At 39.5% G+C, this 17,500-nt stretch overlaps 2 protein-coding genes across 3 annotated transcripts in view; one reads left to right on the top strand and one right to left on the bottom strand.

Moving 5' to 3' along the window:
• The window catches only part of LOC138048817 (creatine kinase M-type-like), a 17,496-nt gene extending 8,507 nt beyond the window's left edge, over positions 1-8,989 (top strand). The window contains exons 2-4 of the mRNA XM_068894937.1: positions 5,810-6,128; positions 7,452-7,713; positions 8,432-8,989. Of these exons, the coding sequence (XP_068751038.1) occupies positions 5,810-6,128; positions 7,452-7,713; positions 8,432-8,797 (947 nt within the window). The 3' untranslated portion in view covers positions 8,798-8,989. The remainder of the gene's footprint in view (positions 1-5,809; positions 6,129-7,451; positions 7,714-8,431) is intronic.
• Positions 8,990-11,692: 2,703 nt separating this feature from the next.
• LOC138049525 (centromere protein F-like) overlaps positions 11,693-17,500 on the bottom strand; it is a 24,454-nt gene continuing 18,646 nt past the window's right edge. Inside the window, exons 8-12 of one of the 2 annotated variants that reach the window (XM_068895835.1) lie at positions 17,198-17,461; positions 15,245-16,838; positions 14,747-14,961; positions 13,049-13,235; positions 11,693-12,427 (exon numbers count right to left, since the gene is read on the bottom strand). In XM_068895835.1, the coding sequence (XP_068751936.1) occupies positions 12,333-12,427; positions 13,049-13,235; positions 14,747-14,961; positions 15,245-16,838; positions 17,198-17,461 (2,355 nt within the window). In that variant the 3' untranslated portion in view covers positions 11,693-12,332. The remainder of the gene's footprint in view (positions 12,428-13,048; positions 13,236-14,746; positions 14,962-15,244; positions 16,839-17,197; positions 17,462-17,500) is intronic. The other variant, XM_068895836.1, reaches the window with a different exon arrangement.

Here is a 17,500-nt window from a genome sequence, read left to right as displayed (position 1 = left end):
AATTTGAGGTTCACACACTAAAAAAAAACCGCCCCCCCCCCCCCCCCGGTAGAAATGGTACAAGCGTGAGGCCACTTGTTCGCTGTGCCAATGTTTTTAAGTAGTCTTCAGAAGACTCCAAAATGGCGTCTATGTTGTTTGTCGAGTTATTTTCTTTGTCGCCGCAGGAGCCCATCAAGGGCTCCTAGTCGCTGTCATGTTCAGAGTAGTTCTCAATAAACTACCCGATGCTTGTTAAAGAATTAGTATTTTGACTTGCATCGCTTTCAATAGTTGCCTCCATTTCAGTTACATTTGAGTACGTACATTTCCATTTCATTCAGTTCGCGGAAAGACCCATTTCGAAACTGACGCTCGACATTTTTTAAGGTAGGTCTATCGTGAAAAGCGTGTGCTGTTTTTTGTATGTGTTTTGAGCGCCCCAAGAAGAAATCGATTAAGCCAACGCTACGTCGATCTTCAGTAATCCAAACAACGCACCACAGAGCTCTCCATAATTTTGGATTACGTGGTTTGCTTTTAATAACCAATGTAAACAGCGCCACGTGCCTTATATTGTGCATTGCCCAATCAAACACCGCCACGTGTTTTCTATTGTGCATTTTGCTACACAGGAAAAAAACTGAAATGTAACATGTTTTTATTACTCGGTGCCCCTACGGGCCCGAGTAATAACTGAGATCGAAAACCATTATGCTCGAATAGTGACCGAGTCTGGAGAAGTCTAATACTGAACTTATTTCTCCTACAGCATTAAACCCGTGGAGTGCTACTAATCTTAATCTAAACTTTTAAACAGGCCATTCTGCAAAATGAGTAATTTCCTTTCAAGATAAATAGTAGTTTATTAATATTGTAACAGTACTAATAATAACATTGTTACGTTTAATGGTAATGTAGTTACTTACTAAGAGACAAATGTTTACGAATGTTGTATTATACATTAAGTTATATTGCCGAAGGAAAGATTAAAGAACATCACTGTTTTTCCATTATGAAAAGAAGTCCTACTTGTGAACGACAGAAAAGGGTTTAGCTCTGACGAAGGGCTAACACTCGAAACGTCTTCCAACGTAAGTGGTCAATTTACCATATCAGCTCAGTTGATATATAAACCCTTTTCTTTATTTCACTTCCTCACTGACACAGCACCACAGCTTCTTTTGAAACCAACATGTGAAAGAATGCTTACTTCCAGCAACCATGAACCAATTTTCTTAACCCAAAAGCCAAGAGAAGGGTTTTTAGACTAAACACTGCAAATAAGTGATTACTCCAATCTCTACAATGCGTGCCAATCCCTTATCTGAAATGCAGTGTCTGACACTTGCAGACCGCAGACTATCCCTAACTCGCAGTAAAAGCTAACCGTTTTAAAATGGGTGTTTAGACTTAAATACTGCTTCCCAGCACTATTTGAAATGGGTGCTTTATAGACTTAAATGTTGTTTATCAGCGCTATTTGTAGGCAGTTTGCAGTTTTCGTACACTTCCTCAAATGAGAACCACATGCATTGCAATGGGAATCACATGAAATAATAAATTATTATTGTCTTTGATAGCATCCGAGATAACAATCCATCACGTAATAATCTTAAAATGATTTCTCTATTTTATACCTACTCACATAAAAGTGGTCACAGAAAGATATCCAAATATGTTAAAATGGGCAGTGTTCCAAAAAAAATTAAATTGGTTTGAAAAAAAAAAAAACTTTTCAAACCAAAAAAAATTAAACCACAACATATTACCCTGATCCAGTCACTTTCACGGGTTTCGCATAATATACTTTTTCAGCTATAAGTTGAGATGCTGATCTAAGAACTTTGCTTGAGAATACGAAAATCTTTTATCATCACAATGTATATATACTTTTCATATGTTTGGTATCTTCATTAGCATTTTTTCCGCGACTGGTACCATTACAAGTTTCATTTGTAGGAAAAGACCGACTCGTTATTACATCCAGACAACATTTTTCCTCCCAAAATACTCCTCTGACTTCGGTACCCTCTATAAAGTTAAATTTGGTGCTACAAATACGATCGCCTCTTTTACTTCTCCGTATGATACCGGCAAGTATTATCAAACTCATGACTTCTAAAAAGTACATTTGAGCTTGTGAGGTTCCTCTGTCCGAATTTCTGGCTTACTACAGTTATCCGACGAAAAAATATCAAAATTTTGAAATATGTGAAATTAAAGCAACATGATGTCTCTTCTGAAGTGTTGGTCACTGCAACTGATGTAAAATGTAATTTTACCTAACAAATAAATGCAAATCATGCAGGGGAAAATGTTAAATATAGTGACCGAGTTCCTGGATGGGGGAACTGGAAACTAGACATTCCAAAGGCCTTTTTCTCAAAACCTAGCCGTACGACCAGGGTTAAAATTCTGGGAATTAATAAACAACATATAGACAAAACGGTCAACAGTTCAGTTTTTCAGTTATCATTAAATAAAAGAAAATCGACGTTTTAGCCATTGGCGAAAAACCTGTTTGACAGATTTAACTATTCATCTCACTACATAATTATTTTTTTCTAGCTAAGGAAATCCTAAAATTTTGAGGCGGGGTCGTACGGCTAGTTTTCGAGAAAAAGGCCTTTTAAGTGTCTAGTTTCCAGTTCCCCTTCAGTAGCTCGGTCACTATATTTAGCATTTTCCCTTTTGTTTGGTAAAATTACATTTTACATCAATTGCAGTGACTAACACTTCAGAACAGACATCCTGTTGCTTTAATTTTACAGATTTCAAAACCTTGATCTTTTTCTTCGGAAAACTGTAGTAAACCACCTTAAACTGATCCAAATTGAAAGGAATTTTCCTTGGAATTTCTTTTTGGTTCTGTCGGCGCAAGTAAGTTGGGGTCGCGGAAAAAAGGTATTGGGCGATGCACTACAACGTTGCATTATAGGTTTGTCAAAAAACCATTTCTCTTTACAATTCAAAGATTAGACCTTCTCTCTTATGGCGTTTTAATTAGCTCACTAAATCTCGCTTATCACCTTACATGCCATATCGCACCAAGTGTCGCCAAGCTGGCAAATCCGAGTTGTGACGGAAAATGAATATCTATTTAACATTTCTTTTTATTCAAAATGTTGGATGGATTTGACGCTGTCTAAGGACGTTGTCTACTAATTCGCAGATATTTTTGCGCGGTTTACTGAATATACGGGAAAAGCAGATCTTAACAAGTGTTATTGAAACCCAAAAAGAAATTTGGTGTAACCACGCATTTTTCGAAGATAAATGATCAACAATATTCGTAAAAAGCCCTAAAATACAAAGCACTGTATGGCGTTCCTTTCCAAATTGAAGTTTAATTATCTCTGAAAAATGCATGGTTACCCCCAATTTTCTTTTTGGATACCAAGAGCACTTACTGAGATCTGCTTTCTCCGCATAGTTTTGAACCGCGCAAAAATATCCCTGTATTAATAAGCACCACCCATAGGAAATCCGATTATCTTGAGATGCACAGAACGTATGCGCAATAACAAAAGTAGGCACCGTCCTTAAACAGTTCGTTTAACATTTTGTAGAATACACGCATGCTCATAGCTGGCCTTGCCTGGACGGGAGAGTCTGGTTTCTTTTTCTCAGTTTCTCGTAATCAAAATGTTTACTCAATTGTCGGCGCTATGTTAAAACATTGATGCCACAAAGGATACATATTTTCATTCCTTTTTTCCACGTACCCTAAGGATGTGGAACAAACTACCCAAAGGCATTGTGGAAAGTAGTTCTCTAGAGACATTTAAGACTAACATTTCTAAGTATTTTACTGAGTGCTTTTACTGTTTAAGTTATTTTTATATTTATTTATTCCTTTACTTATTGATTTATTTTTCACTTCACGTTTTAGTAGAAATAATTTTCATTTGTATTATTTTAATTTTTGTTACATTCTTAAACGTTGGTGTGATGTTTAACGACTTTTACCGACATATCTAAATGTAGATGTAGAACTATTTGAACGGCCTCCGCGCAACTTTTGTTTTTGCTTTCAACATCTGCCCAACATCCGTTCAACTTTGGTGAATGCATTTTAAAGCAAAAGTTAAAACCGTTTAAACGGGCCGTAAGTGTCATTGGAAAGTTAAACGAGGGAAGAGTGTGCCATCATGAATTATACTCAAAGGCCGCGAAGATAAGACGTTAATTGCTATCAACATTGTGACATGCGCTAGTAAAGTATTTATTTATTTATTTATTTACTTATTTATTTAGTTATTTACGACAACTTTATTTGCAAATGACGGCAAAGCAAAAAGGGTGTCGGAAGAGATGAAATAAATCCTCATATTCACTACTTGCACAAGCCTATAATGCAATACGTTTTGGGGGGTTGTTTAGATATAAACAATGGAAATCCAGTTCACTGAAGCATGATACAGTCCCAAGAGTAAAAAACTTGTATTATTAATCAACACATTGTGACAATGTCCAAATATGGTCATAGCGCGCTCAATATTCGTCGTACGTACTCAACGTATATCCTGCGATATATGTAATTTTGTGTGTCGCGGAGAAAAATTTTCCTAGCTTTTTTGGCAATAAACGTAGAAAATTGTGCTTTGTCATCAATGTATTGAATAATAAAACAATTTCCCTGATCAATCTTGCGGAATATCGCCTGATTTTAGCCAACTCGGCCTACGGCCTCGTCGGCTAAGTATCAGGTGATATTTCGCGATTTCGCAGGATAACTATTATACATTGGTGTCACCAGCTCGATTTTGATTGGCTATAAGCATGAAGCTAATTCTTGCTTGCTCTGTTTCTCTTACGACATACCTAAAGACAATAGGTTTTATATATGTAGAATTGACGTAATACACTACAGACAATAGTCTTATGCATGCAGAAGTGACGTCACCTAACACACTAACCAGCAGTTTGATCAGTTTTGTCATGGCGGAGCTCAGCTCAGGAAATATGCATAATAAAACAATGACTGGATCCGGTTTTCGCATGATAGCGATAATTGTCAAGGCCTCAGTTTGTGTTATTCGCCTCAGCCTTCGGGTTCGGCAGATAACACAAACTGTGGTCTTAATAATCATCGCTATCATGCTCAACTTCATCCAATACTTGTTAATTTTTTTTATGATAAGAACCCCACAAAATGTATTGCATTATTGGTTTGTTCGAGGAGTGAACTTGAAAGTCAATCCCCTACGATTGGCAATATGGTTGTCAAAACAATGTGAACGATTGATCTCCTTTTTGGAATATAAATCTAGAAAACTTAGAGGAGTAACTAGTATTTCGTAACGTGCCTAGTTGTATCGCTTAATCGTTATCTTTAAACAAACTAAACGATGCTCATTCTGTATATGGACTTAACGGTGAATTATTTATGAATTTCTTGGCATGATGATTATTTTATTAAATCAAAGTATCGTGCATAGGCAACCTTCTGAAAAGAAAGATGTCTTTCCAATATCAATCGACACATGGTATTCATAGACAGCATGGTTTAACACTGGATATATAAACGCCGGAAGAGACTTTGGTGGACGATGGACAAAAAATGGCCAAAGTCAATCCTCCTCCTTCACCCTCGTGCCACGCCTGGGTCTGGCACTAGGGAGGGGGGGGGGGTGGGGGGACGATCAAAAACAAGTAACACAAAAGAAGGCTGCCATGTTGGTGTCCTGACCCAGTCCTCTGGGAAATGAACTATATTATTATGCAAATGTTTCTTTTTGTTTTCGTCGAAAAACATAGCTGTTGATCACGTGAGTGAAAACCAAGAATATTTTTTAAAGGGAATTCCTTCTTTCTTTGTCATCAGGTCACCCCTTTATCATGACTGTTGGATGTGTTGCCGGTGATGAGGAGTCTTACGAAGTCTTCGCCGATTTGTTAGACCCAGTAATCGAGATGCGCCATAATGGCTTCAAGAAAACGGACACCCACAAAACTGACCTGGATCACACAAAAATAAAAGGCGGGAAACTTGACGAGAAGTACGTGTTGTCGTCACGTGTCCGGACTGGTCGTTCCATCCGGGGATTTTGCTTGCCGCCACACTGTTCTCGCGCCGAGAGGAGGGGAATTGAAAAAGCGGTGGTCAACGCATTAAATTCGTTGGACGGCGAGTTTAAGGGAAAGTAAGGAGAAATTATATTTGATGATGTAGTTAGAGAGCTTCTTTTGTAATGCTTTGTCGCCTTTCAGGACTTCATTTGCTGGCCGGTTAGCTCACTTGTTGGAACTCGGGGTCTTTAAAGAACCGAGGAGAAAGTGCTGTCTTTGCAATCACATCTGCAAATGAATCGACTGCTAAGTCTTCTCGGTCTTCTATGTAATTACTACCGCTCTTGTAAAATCCTGTGGGTTGTTAAAGAGCTCAAATACTATTCGTGCGATCCAACAAATGATGTCGGACAGGCTATGGTGTTAGAGGCCATGTTATTAAAAAAACAGCACCATAAGCCAAGAGAAGTTGGCTAAAGTCATCTGAATCAATGGAAATAAGAGAAGTCTTTGAAAAGAGGGGTTAAAGGAATTGCTTGCTTGATCAGAGTCAGAAGAGAAGCATAGTTGTAATAAATTCAAACAACCATTTTCAAAAAGATAAGATTATTACATATTTAGAATTAGAGCTGTTTTCAAATGACTGTGGAAAATAATTACGCGATTGCAATTGTTACGTTTAATGAAAAGGAAAACCAAGACCAATCGCGACTTGAACGGGTGATTTTTCGGATTTTTCCCTCGCTTTGAGCAAGTTACATGGAATTGCTTCGAATTTGAATTGGTTCATTGCGCTGTTTGCACCGGCTGTGATTGGTCAAAGTAATTATTTTGGTATTTCCTCCTTGGCAAAAAACTTAATTTTTCACAGTTGGATTAGTGGTTCAGTTTATAACATGTGGAGGTGATTTGGCAACGCGAAAGGTATTATGGCAGATAGAGCAGTGGCTTTGAAGATGTTTAAAGTAGTCAAGTGATTCATTTAGTTCTATTCGGAGGCGCCGAGAACCACATACTCATTAGGGCCGTTTATACGAGAGAAAATAATCCGTGGCTTACATAAGACGCGAACACCCCGTTTAAATGGTGCAAAATCGAAGTTCACGGCTTACCGTCCGCAACCGTCGGCTTTTCCGCGGCTTTTCCTGGCCTATGGGTTTTGGCCTGTGCTTATCTTGGCCACGGCTTACCTTGGACGTGAAAGTGTTCGTATAAAATGTACTATTAAATGCGTTTATGACAATATTCTGACCGTCAGCCATAGGACTGATTTTTCTTAGCGAAGGAACATATCAGTAAGGAGAACAACTTAAGCTGTTTCAAAAAACGCGAACCACTGATCTATCATGCAAGCCATCAGGGAGTTTGTCTGTTGCGCCGGAGTTCGATTTTACTATACCGGGAAAGTTGAGAGAGAGAATGCCAGGCCATTTAATATTTTATCCTGTTTTTCCCAGGTATTATCCGCTGAATAAAATGACTGAAGCCGAGCAGGAGCAACTCATTGAAGATCACTTCCTGTTTGATAAGCCAGTCTCGCCACTTCTCACTTCCGCAGGAATGGCACGTGACTGGCCCGATGCCCGCGGGATCTGGCACAACGACAATAAGAACTTCCTGGTGTGGATCAACGAAGAAGATCACACTCGTGTTATTTCTATGGAAAAAGGAGGAGATATGGCTGCAGTGTTCCAGCGCTTTAGCACTGGACTGAGCAAAGTAGAAAAAGCGTATTTGTTTTTATTTTTTCACTTAAAAACACGAATTAGTTATACTAGTAGATTCTTTATTAACTTTGCAGAGGAATTTTTTTTTCAATTTTTTTTTCAATAGGCCTTATGGGTAATGACGTCTGACCTGCTGGTTTCATCATCAAGCCTCGATTTCGAAAATCAAACTTGCAAATTTTAGCTTCAGCTCAATCCCAAAGGAGCAAATTTGAAAAGGATACCCACGTGCCAACAGTATTTCACATCTAATATGGTGCAAACGAGGCTTGGTGGTGAATTTTTGTGCATATGTCGTCATCATGCATAAGGCCTACTGGAAATTAAAGAAGCATGGATTCATCTCACTTATTTATTATGTAGCTGCCTCTTAATCAAAAGGTCAGAAAAGTCTGCCAGCAGCGGACTATAGCTTTTATCACAGTGAAAAGAGCCATTTTCACCGGCATAAAATTTACTAATGCTGTTTGGTCCATACTCCCTTCCACTGTATTCTCTTGCATTTGATTGGTCACTATAAGATATTCAGATGTCCATTTTAAGAATAATTAGACAGTTGACTGAAACTTAAAGAAAAATCCATCTATGAAATTGGCTCGAAATTCTTAATCAAACCATTAAGCCTATAAATGCAAAACCATGGTGATCGACATAATTGCAAAGAAAATCTAACAGAGAGATGAGTAACTTTCTCTCATTCTTTCCGTTAGGTCGAGGAACTGATCAAGGCCGTTGGATACGAGTTCATGTGGAACGAACACCTTGGTTACGTTCTAACCTGTCCATCCAACCTTGGTACTGGGCTTCGCGGAGGCGTGCACCTCAAAATCCCACTTCTCAGCCAGGACGAGGCAAGACTTGACAGTATTTTGAAGAAGCTGCGTCTGCAAAAACGTGGCACCGGCGGCGTGGATACGGCTTCCGTGGGCGGCGTGTATGACATCTCCAACGCTGATAGACTGGGCTTCTCAGAAGTGGAGCAGGTCCAGGGAGTGATTGATGGGGTCCAGTTAATGATTGATATGGAGAAGAAATTGGAGAATGGAGAAGCTATTGATGATCTCATTCCCAACTAAACTGGCAGAATTTGAAAACTGGAAAACTCTCTTCAACAATTCAGCTGTTTCATCTCAAAAGTGACGAATCAATACCTGAGAATGCGATCTCGCTGCCGAATAACCAAAACGCAAACCTTAGTTTTGTTTGATGATTTGTACCTATCAGGATCAAACTATCCGAATGTCTCAATAAATCTATGGTCTCAACTCGCTAAGGTTGAAGTAATTGTGTACCAATAGGAATAAGTAAAACAGAACTGTGAAGTAAATAACCTGTCGTACTATATACTCAAGAAAATATCTCAATTCTGATTGGTCAATCATGAATACACACAGAGGTTAAAAAGTGAACATGGAAGTTGCTATGGAAACATAGTGATGAGTAATTATTTTGAGTATATAAAAAAATAAATAATCGTATAAAAGTAATTTCATGTAATACAGCAAAAACTACGTTAGCTATACCACGAAACGTAACCCTAACCCCCAACCCTGAATCCAATGGGGTGATGGTTGCCCTACTGTTCCAGAACAAGCGCTCCTTGTATCAGAACAATAGGGCAATCACGGCATGTTACAATTATTTAAGATGGCGGCGCCCGGTAAATTTGAAAGCCAAAACAAGCGTTTTTGAAATTCATTTTTTTCGGATACAAACGCTTTCAATGGAAAAAGTTTGAACAATCTTAATTGTTAACATTATGTTCTGTGGTTAAAAGTCATTTTGTTGTTTTAGTGGAGGTTCCCTTTTAAAGAACTCCAATGCTACATTTTAAAGCAAATACAATACACAAAGAATCCTAGCCCCGGGAGATTTGAATTAGGCACAAAATTTCGTTTAAAAATTGACTCTTTTCTGACGCTGACGGGGAAAAACCTTACTCTTGTGTAATGGACTCTTGACTTTGATTGCATAATTCAAACGGAACCGTAACAGTTTATTCCCTTGCAACTGTTCAAGTTGTTTCATAAACTGCGACGATAACTTAATCAGAAAAACTTTCGTACATTTATAAGCGCGTGCTAGCAGTGCTAGTTAAAGCTATCCGCAGGTCGAAATCTTGCGGTGCGATGTCATGGTGAGAGACTAAGGCTATGCGTCCAGAGGCATTCTTACTGGTTCCACTTTTAGATGAAAGATGGACGTGACCATAGTTAATGCATGGAGATGGTTATGAAACTCGACAAGTTCCTTTGTTTGATCTTTTTGTCCGTATTTTTGGCCTTGACCCTGCACAAAACAGCTTTTTTCGAGGAGATAACCAATCAAATCCTTCGATTAAGTTATGCGGGACTAATTTGCGAACCCGTGCGAAGCCAAAACAAAAGATTGTGCTGGGTCACGGTCAATTCAACATTGATTGCGACATTGTTCTCGCTTTTAAAGGGTTTTAAGGTTTCATAACCAGACCCTCAATTATCTATGACGTGATGTAGATCATCGCACTTACCAGGACAATTTAAAGGGGCTACGTCACGCAAAATGTAATTTATCAACAGCAACAAAATGTTTATTGTACCCTGAAATAACTAAAAAGTTAAAAATGTCAGGGCGCTGGAGCAAATAAATTAAATTATTATACATTGGCGTCACCAGCTCGATTTTGATTGGCTATAAGCAAGCAGCAAATTCTTGCTGTTTTTCTTACGTCATACCTACAGACAATAGATTTTATGTATGTAGAATTGACGTCATACCTAGACTATAGTTTTAAGCTTGCAGAAGTGACGTCATCTAACACACTAATCAGCAGAGAAGAGGAAAGAAGAAGACTGCCAACCGCAGAAACATTCATTGATTTGCCGCTCATCCAAAGAAATGGATGAGTCGGTCCTCTTGTCTTTACAAGTTCAGGTCAGGAATATGCATAATAAAACAATTGTTGGATTCGGTTTTCGCATGATAGCGATAATTATCATGGCCTCAGTTTGTTATTCGCCTCAGCTTTCGCCTTCGGCAGATAACACAAACTTTGGCCTTGGTAATTATCGCTATTATGCTCAACCTTATCCAATAATTGTTAATTACATGTTAGCAGCGGAGGTACAATAGGGAGAGTACATAGACACTATCGTATCGACACCCAAAATGCTCAAAACGTAGAATGAAACATTGCAATAACCACTTAAGACTGTTGAACATAAAAGAAATACAGCAAAAGGAAAGAGAAGCATAGATGGGCACAAAAGGACAGAGCGAAACGGATTGCGTGTAAGTAATCTTGAAAAAAGTTTGCGGCAAATCGGCTGGATAAAGGTCATTTTTGCTCAGAATCATCTTGTTTGTGATATGATGATAATTTTATCAGTAAAGGAATTCCACATTACAATTTTCGAGTTTTAAACTCGTGATTATCTAAAGATTTCCCCTAAACACCCTAAAATAACGTGACATAGCCCCTTTAAGAAATTGTCTCATACAGACAAATGAAAATGTTAGGCTGCTTCAACAGGATTCAATAACCTCTCAAAATGGTTCCCGGGATTTTGCTGTGCTTTATTCATTCTTGTCCCCATCGCCCTTTTCGCTTCCCTTTGTCGACTAAGAGAAGCGAAAAGGGATTAGGGGTTGTCGACTAAGACAAGCGAAAAGGGCGATGGGGTTGTCGACTAAGAGAAGCGAAAAGGGCGATGGGGTTGTCGACTAAGAGAAGCGAAAAGGGCGATGGGGTTGTCGACTAAGACAAGCGAAGAGGGCGATGGGGTTGTCGACTAAGACAAGCGAAAAGGGCGATGGGGTTGTCAACTAAAACAACCGAAAAGGGCGATGGAGACGAGAAAGTGCTATACTTCAAACAATAGATGCTCGATCCAGTCTCCTTGGAGACCGGTGGGCAAACCAACTTGGTACCCCATGACGTCACGTCGAAACCAAGAAATTTCAAAGATCAGAGAATTCACGCAAACCACTCACCATGTTTTAATGTTTTAATGCTTTAATTGCGTAACAGTCATTATTAAAATAGCTTGAGAAAAAAGACACCGATCGAAATATATTTACATTTTATCCTGCGGTTGATGTTTTCTCTTTCGGACTATAGTCCATTGACAAAAACCATCCTTCGAATGATAAAAATAACATTTTTACATTATTTTCCTTGTTGAAAATGGTTAGTCCATAAACCGACCGTTCTTGGCGAATGCAAGTACTTTTTCGTTCAAGAGCAAGAGGTGGCAGCTAAACGAACGCTGTTTACAACAGCATTTCGGGTTCATCCTCGGTGTAACAACTTGTGAAACTAAGAGGTGATGCGAATCACATGGAATTTTAACTAAGGTCATACCGGCAAAAACCGAAGTAACATCAAGGCCTATTATTCAATCCAATAGCTTCGTCATTTTTAGTCACTGTAAACGGAATTCTCACCAGGCGAAACAAAGACGTAACATTCTCTATTCCAAGAACTAAAACATATGTACAGAATTTATGGAAAGAAAAACTTGAAGGTAAGGAAATAATATGAATACACGGGTAAGACAGAAACATACACTCCTTGATTAGCACTTTGCCTTGCCCCTTTCTTTCATTCTTCTTGATTTGTCGATTATTTTTTCACTGCATCTTACATTCTTGCTGATTGGTCGTTGGTTTCTTTGTCTCCTCTCCGGGAGCTACTCGGCATCGCGGGACAGCTTGTCTCGAGGAAGCTAAAACAAAGAAGTATCATTAGTTGCTAAGGGCTTACGTCCTCTGGTATTGTGCCAAGATTTAAGGAAAGGGTGGGCTTATCGGCTCTTGGGTAGAAATTGCTCCTTACGCTGTTCAACATCACCTGATGAATGCTCAACTCCCACGAGTCTTCTATAACTCAAATATTAGAGCCAGGGTTCGTACACTTTTTTAGACCAAAAATTCAAGGACTTCTCAAGGACTTTCAAGGGCCAACTTTTGAAATTTCAAGGACCTCTTTTTTATTTACGTCGAAGAATTTACCCATGGAAATAGTTTGACAATACAATTCTTGCTCATTTTCCATACCGTACATGCCTGAAAAAATTCTCGACCCCACAGCTCGTCACGTTTGTATGACATGACTTGAGTGGCTTACTTTTACTTTTAATCAAAGATTAAAAATGCGGGTCAGAAAAATGCAAGGACTTTCAAGGACCAGGAATGAAGAGCAGAGATTTTCAAAGACTTTCAAGGCCTTGAAAATGTACTCTCAAAATTCAAGGGTTTTCAAGACGCGTACGAACCCTGTAGAGCATTCCAGCTGCTATTCGTAAGGTCACAAGTTTTACGTATTTTGAAAATAGAATATTACTCACTACCTGTTGCTTTTGGCTTGGCAGTCATAGGTTTCGGCAATTGACTAGTTCCGGGTTTGGGAATCTTAGACCTTGGTCCCTGTGGCACACCCGTTTGGAGCCTGTTCGTCTTGCGTGGAGAAAGTGGCATTTCGGGGGGAATACGTTGTACCCGTGGGGGAAGGTGTGAATGCAGAGGATTTTCTTTCTGAAAACAAGAGAATAAGAAATTGAAACATTGTCAGCCATCTCTAAAACTGAACTCCAGTCTTAATTTCATGAGTGCAGTAATGTGGAACTTCACATAGCATTATCTCGTTATTGATTATTGATATAACGCATTTTTTTTTAACAATTATTCCATGAGCGCGCGTTGGATATGAGATGGCTATAACCAATCTCATGTCCAACAAGCGCGAAGGGAATTGTTTTATTAAATTTTCATTCAATTCTGTACGCTTGGACACTTCGAAATTACAGTCAAGAGTTTCCAGAATGGTAACACTTTGCGCAATCATTTTCCACATTAGGTCATACGGTATATGAGCTGATAACCGAGATTGAGTGAACCAATCAGAAAGCTAGAAACGCATCATCTGCGGTCGAGCATTAAATAAATATAGATATACTAAAATACGTTTGCAAAAATGAGCAGCGAAAGAAATTTCTCTTAAAAACCCCAACTACGAGAAAGAAATCATTTGTTTATCTGATATTCGTCCATCGCTTGCGACGATAACCACTAACCACGTGTGGTTTCTACCTATTGTGCGTGCGCATGTGACTAAACAGGCCAATTTTTGCCCTAACCGATCTCCCACAGATCTGACATGTACACAGATTAATGAAGGTACAATCTGCCGCGAGATCCTTCCTAAGGCAGCTTTTCAATTCTGCTTCTGCAGATCGCCTAGCTTCTGCTGCTTTGGCTCCTTTGTCAATGGATGCCCGCCGGGACGGGCGGTCTAGGGCTGACTTTTCCCAGGTTTGATTTTGTTTATCTAAACACCCAGTGTTCACCGCGGGAGTAAAAGACACTGCCTCCGGCTTCTCACACACACTGACTTCCTTAGTATGTGGTCACCATCAATACAGAGACGGTTTTTATCTTCAGAGTGAAAATAGCTAGAAACTTCCCCCCTTCAAAAATATTACCCCTAAAGGAATGTAAAGGCTATATGTTCCAATTAAATTGTTCAGTTTAGTTTATCAGTTCAGTTTCGGTTATCAGCTCGAACACCAAAAAAAAAAAAACCAGACTGCGGCAGTCGTTTTGTCAAAAATTGAATCAGTTCAGAGTGCGATGAAGTTTAACAGTTATTCCATTCGCGCTTCTTGGATATAAGATCCATTACAAGGGCGAATTCTTAAATATCACAACGTTTATCATATCAGATCATATTTATGTTTACCCTCGGATTGTGAAGAAGTTTTTACCGTCCCAACCATGATACACCAGAGAGGACAGACAACAACACCGGGAATTCCACTCCCTAGTCTTTGCGAAAAGTGTGGCTTCTTCAACGTGGCACAGTGTTAACAGCAAGGGTTATGAGAGGGGGTCCCACGGTGCAATTTTGTGCGCCTTTGAACAAATTAAATTGCGCTTAATTATTCCAAATTGCATTCGAAGTCATGCGATGACCTATACCAGTCGGTCGGCGATTGCTACGTTATTGTTTTAACGCATGCCGATGAATTGGAGAAAAAACAACTCACCTGTCCTTGTGCGATTGTCGGGGCACGTGCCGCTATCGACCGCCTCGTACTGGCGCGTGTTCTCACTCCAGCATTGGCATTTGGGCGGCGAAGGACAAACGGTGATTTGATTGGATCTCGCAGACCCTCGGGTAAGTGTAAAGCAGGATTTTCCAACGCGTCCGAATTGCCACTGTTTATTCGGCATCGTTTTGCTTGATTGCCATCTAAAGCAGCTGAAAAAAAGAAAAACATAAGCTGATTAATCTTGAAACAGATACATGCAGTCCGCGGGAAAAGGTGCAAAAGCTAGTCAAAATTGGTCAAGTTGATGACTGAGTCTCAGCGAACGACATTTTACTTCTTGCTGAAGTTATGGGGCATTTAGGGAGGGCATTTAGGCCGCGATTTCACAACAATCTAAGTTCAAGGAAAGGTTTCTTATTAAAATTATGCCATTGCCAAACAGTTCAATTTTTTTTTTAAAATAATATAACAAAAAAGTACAACAAAACATACATTTCTCGCCTGTCCTTTTCTTTGAATCAAAAGCCACGCTCATTGTTGGAATTGCCTTTCCAGTTGATACGCCCGCAACCTCGTCACCAGGTCGAGTGTCATCAGTTACTGCGGCAACGGTGTTGAGCGCTTTGATTTCCAAACTTGCCAAAGACCTTGCAAGTGGAGTTAAAGCGCCGGTTTTACTGGGAAGCTTCGGTGGACTCCAGGAATATTGTGCGTTTTTTTCTTCGACTACATTTTCCGAGTTAGTTAGTGAACCACTCTGCTGCTTTCGTTCCTTCTCAAGCTTTTCGACCTTGCTCGCAAGTTTCAGGTTCGTTGCAAGCGTTTTATCAGCAGTTTTTTGCTTTTCGTCGGCCAAAGCCTTGGCTCTTTCCAGTTCTTCTTGCAGCTTACGCAACTGAAGATGAAGCTCTTGTACTTCAGCGCCTTTGCCTGAATTCAGACCTAACTGCTTCTTATTAGCAATGTTTTTCCACTTTTGTAGCTCGTGGCTTAATTCAGTAACGCGAGCTTGAAGTCGCTTTATCTCGTTCTCATTATTTTCAACTGCAGCTTTGTCTTTATTGTTAGCAATATCTTTCCACTTCTGTAGCTCCTTGCTAAGCTCACTCACACTAGCTTGGAGTCGCTTGATCTCCTCGGCCTCCGCAGTCTTCCTTTTACTCTCAACAGACAGGACTTTCACATTGGCTGCACTAAGTTCTGCTTCCAGTTTTTCCTGGCTGCTTTTTGCCTGATTCAACCTGATTTTCGCCTCCTCCAGCTGATGCAAGAGCTTCTTCTTTTCCCTCTCCCACATGGTTGGATTCACACTCCCATTAGCAGTGCGTTTTAATTGTTCGTTTTCTCCCCTCAACAACGCGCAATCATTGTTCGAATCTCGAATTTCAAACTTAACCCGATCCAACTCTGCTTCGTACATTTCTTTCATCTCTTCAGCTCGCTCCTGTACTTGTTTTGATTCTCTCTTCAAGTTCTCCAACTCTTTGCATTTCTCTTCCAACGCTTTCCTCTCCTTTTCAAGCTTGTCTCGAAGACCCTCGTAGGCGAACGTCAACTCCACAATTTTGCCCTCCTTTTCCTTCATAGCAGCTTCACTCTCTGCATCAGCTAACTTAAACATGGCCTCCATATCAGCTAACTCCTTGTTTTTACTGTCAACGCATTTTTGTTCGTTTTTAACAAGTTGTTCCATTTCGTTGACAGCTTTCGCGAACTCTTCCTTCGCCTTCTTTTCGTTTTCAAGCTTCCCTTGCAGCTCTTTTACTTTCTTGACAAAATTCTCGAGGTTCAACTTGCCTTGTGTCTTCTGCAAGACGGAAACATCCTTCTCCTTTTCAAGAACGCTTTTCTCAGTTCTCAAGGTCTCTAACTTCTCGTTCATCCAATCGCACTTTTGTTGAAGCTCTGTCACAGTTTGCACCGATGCAGACAGCTTCTCCTCTAAAGTTTTCACCGTTTCCAACAACCTTGCTTTCTCGTCAGACAAAGCAGTAACCGTGGCATCTCTGGTCTCCAAGGTCTCCTTTAATTTTTCCGATTCGGATCGAAGCAAAGAGACTCTACTGTGCAAATCGTCCTCTATGACCTAAGAAAACAACGGGTCGCTTTTAATTAAATCCACACCTTGTTTGTTAAAAAAAAAAAAACAACGAAATTACTTCAACAATTGGATAAATTATAAAACTGACACTTATGCGTACAACAACACAAAGACAACAATAATAATAATAATAATAATAATAGTATTATTATTATTATTATTATTATTATTATTATTATTATTATTATTATTATTATTATTATTATTAACAATAAGGTGGTGAGTAAGCAAAATGCGAGTCGTTGAAGGAAGTGTACGCAACGTGAGATAAACGAGAGGGACACAGCTAAAACACAGAAGAAGGTAGATTTGATATTGAGCATGAAAACAAACATCTTGCATACCTCTCTTTCTTCTCCATCACTTTTATGTCTGCTTTGTACTTCAACAAGATTTTTTTGTAAACAAGAGTTAGCATGCTCAAGCTCCATCGCCCTCTTTTCGAGTCCTTTGCAGTGCTCTTGCAGGCGAGTGACATTTTGACGCTCTTCTTCCAAATCTGCAATATGCTGTTGAATTTTCTCGTAGGTGAAACTTCCAGAAGTCCACTTCTTCTTTTCATCGTCAAACTCTCGATCCCTCTCCTCAGCTTCCTCAAGCAAGACGCTCTGAAAATAAACGCAAAGGGTTTTGTTTCGCAAGCAAAG

The sequence above is a fragment of the Montipora capricornis genome, chromosome 5 (assembly GCF_036669925.1).
Source record: "Montipora capricornis isolate CH-2021 chromosome 5, ASM3666992v2, whole genome shotgun sequence".
Lineage (NCBI taxonomy): Eukaryota > Metazoa > Cnidaria > Anthozoa > Scleractinia > Acroporidae > Montipora > Montipora capricornis.
The sequence above is the reverse complement of the archived record's forward strand: the minus strand, read 5'-3'. Positions and strand labels throughout refer to the sequence as shown.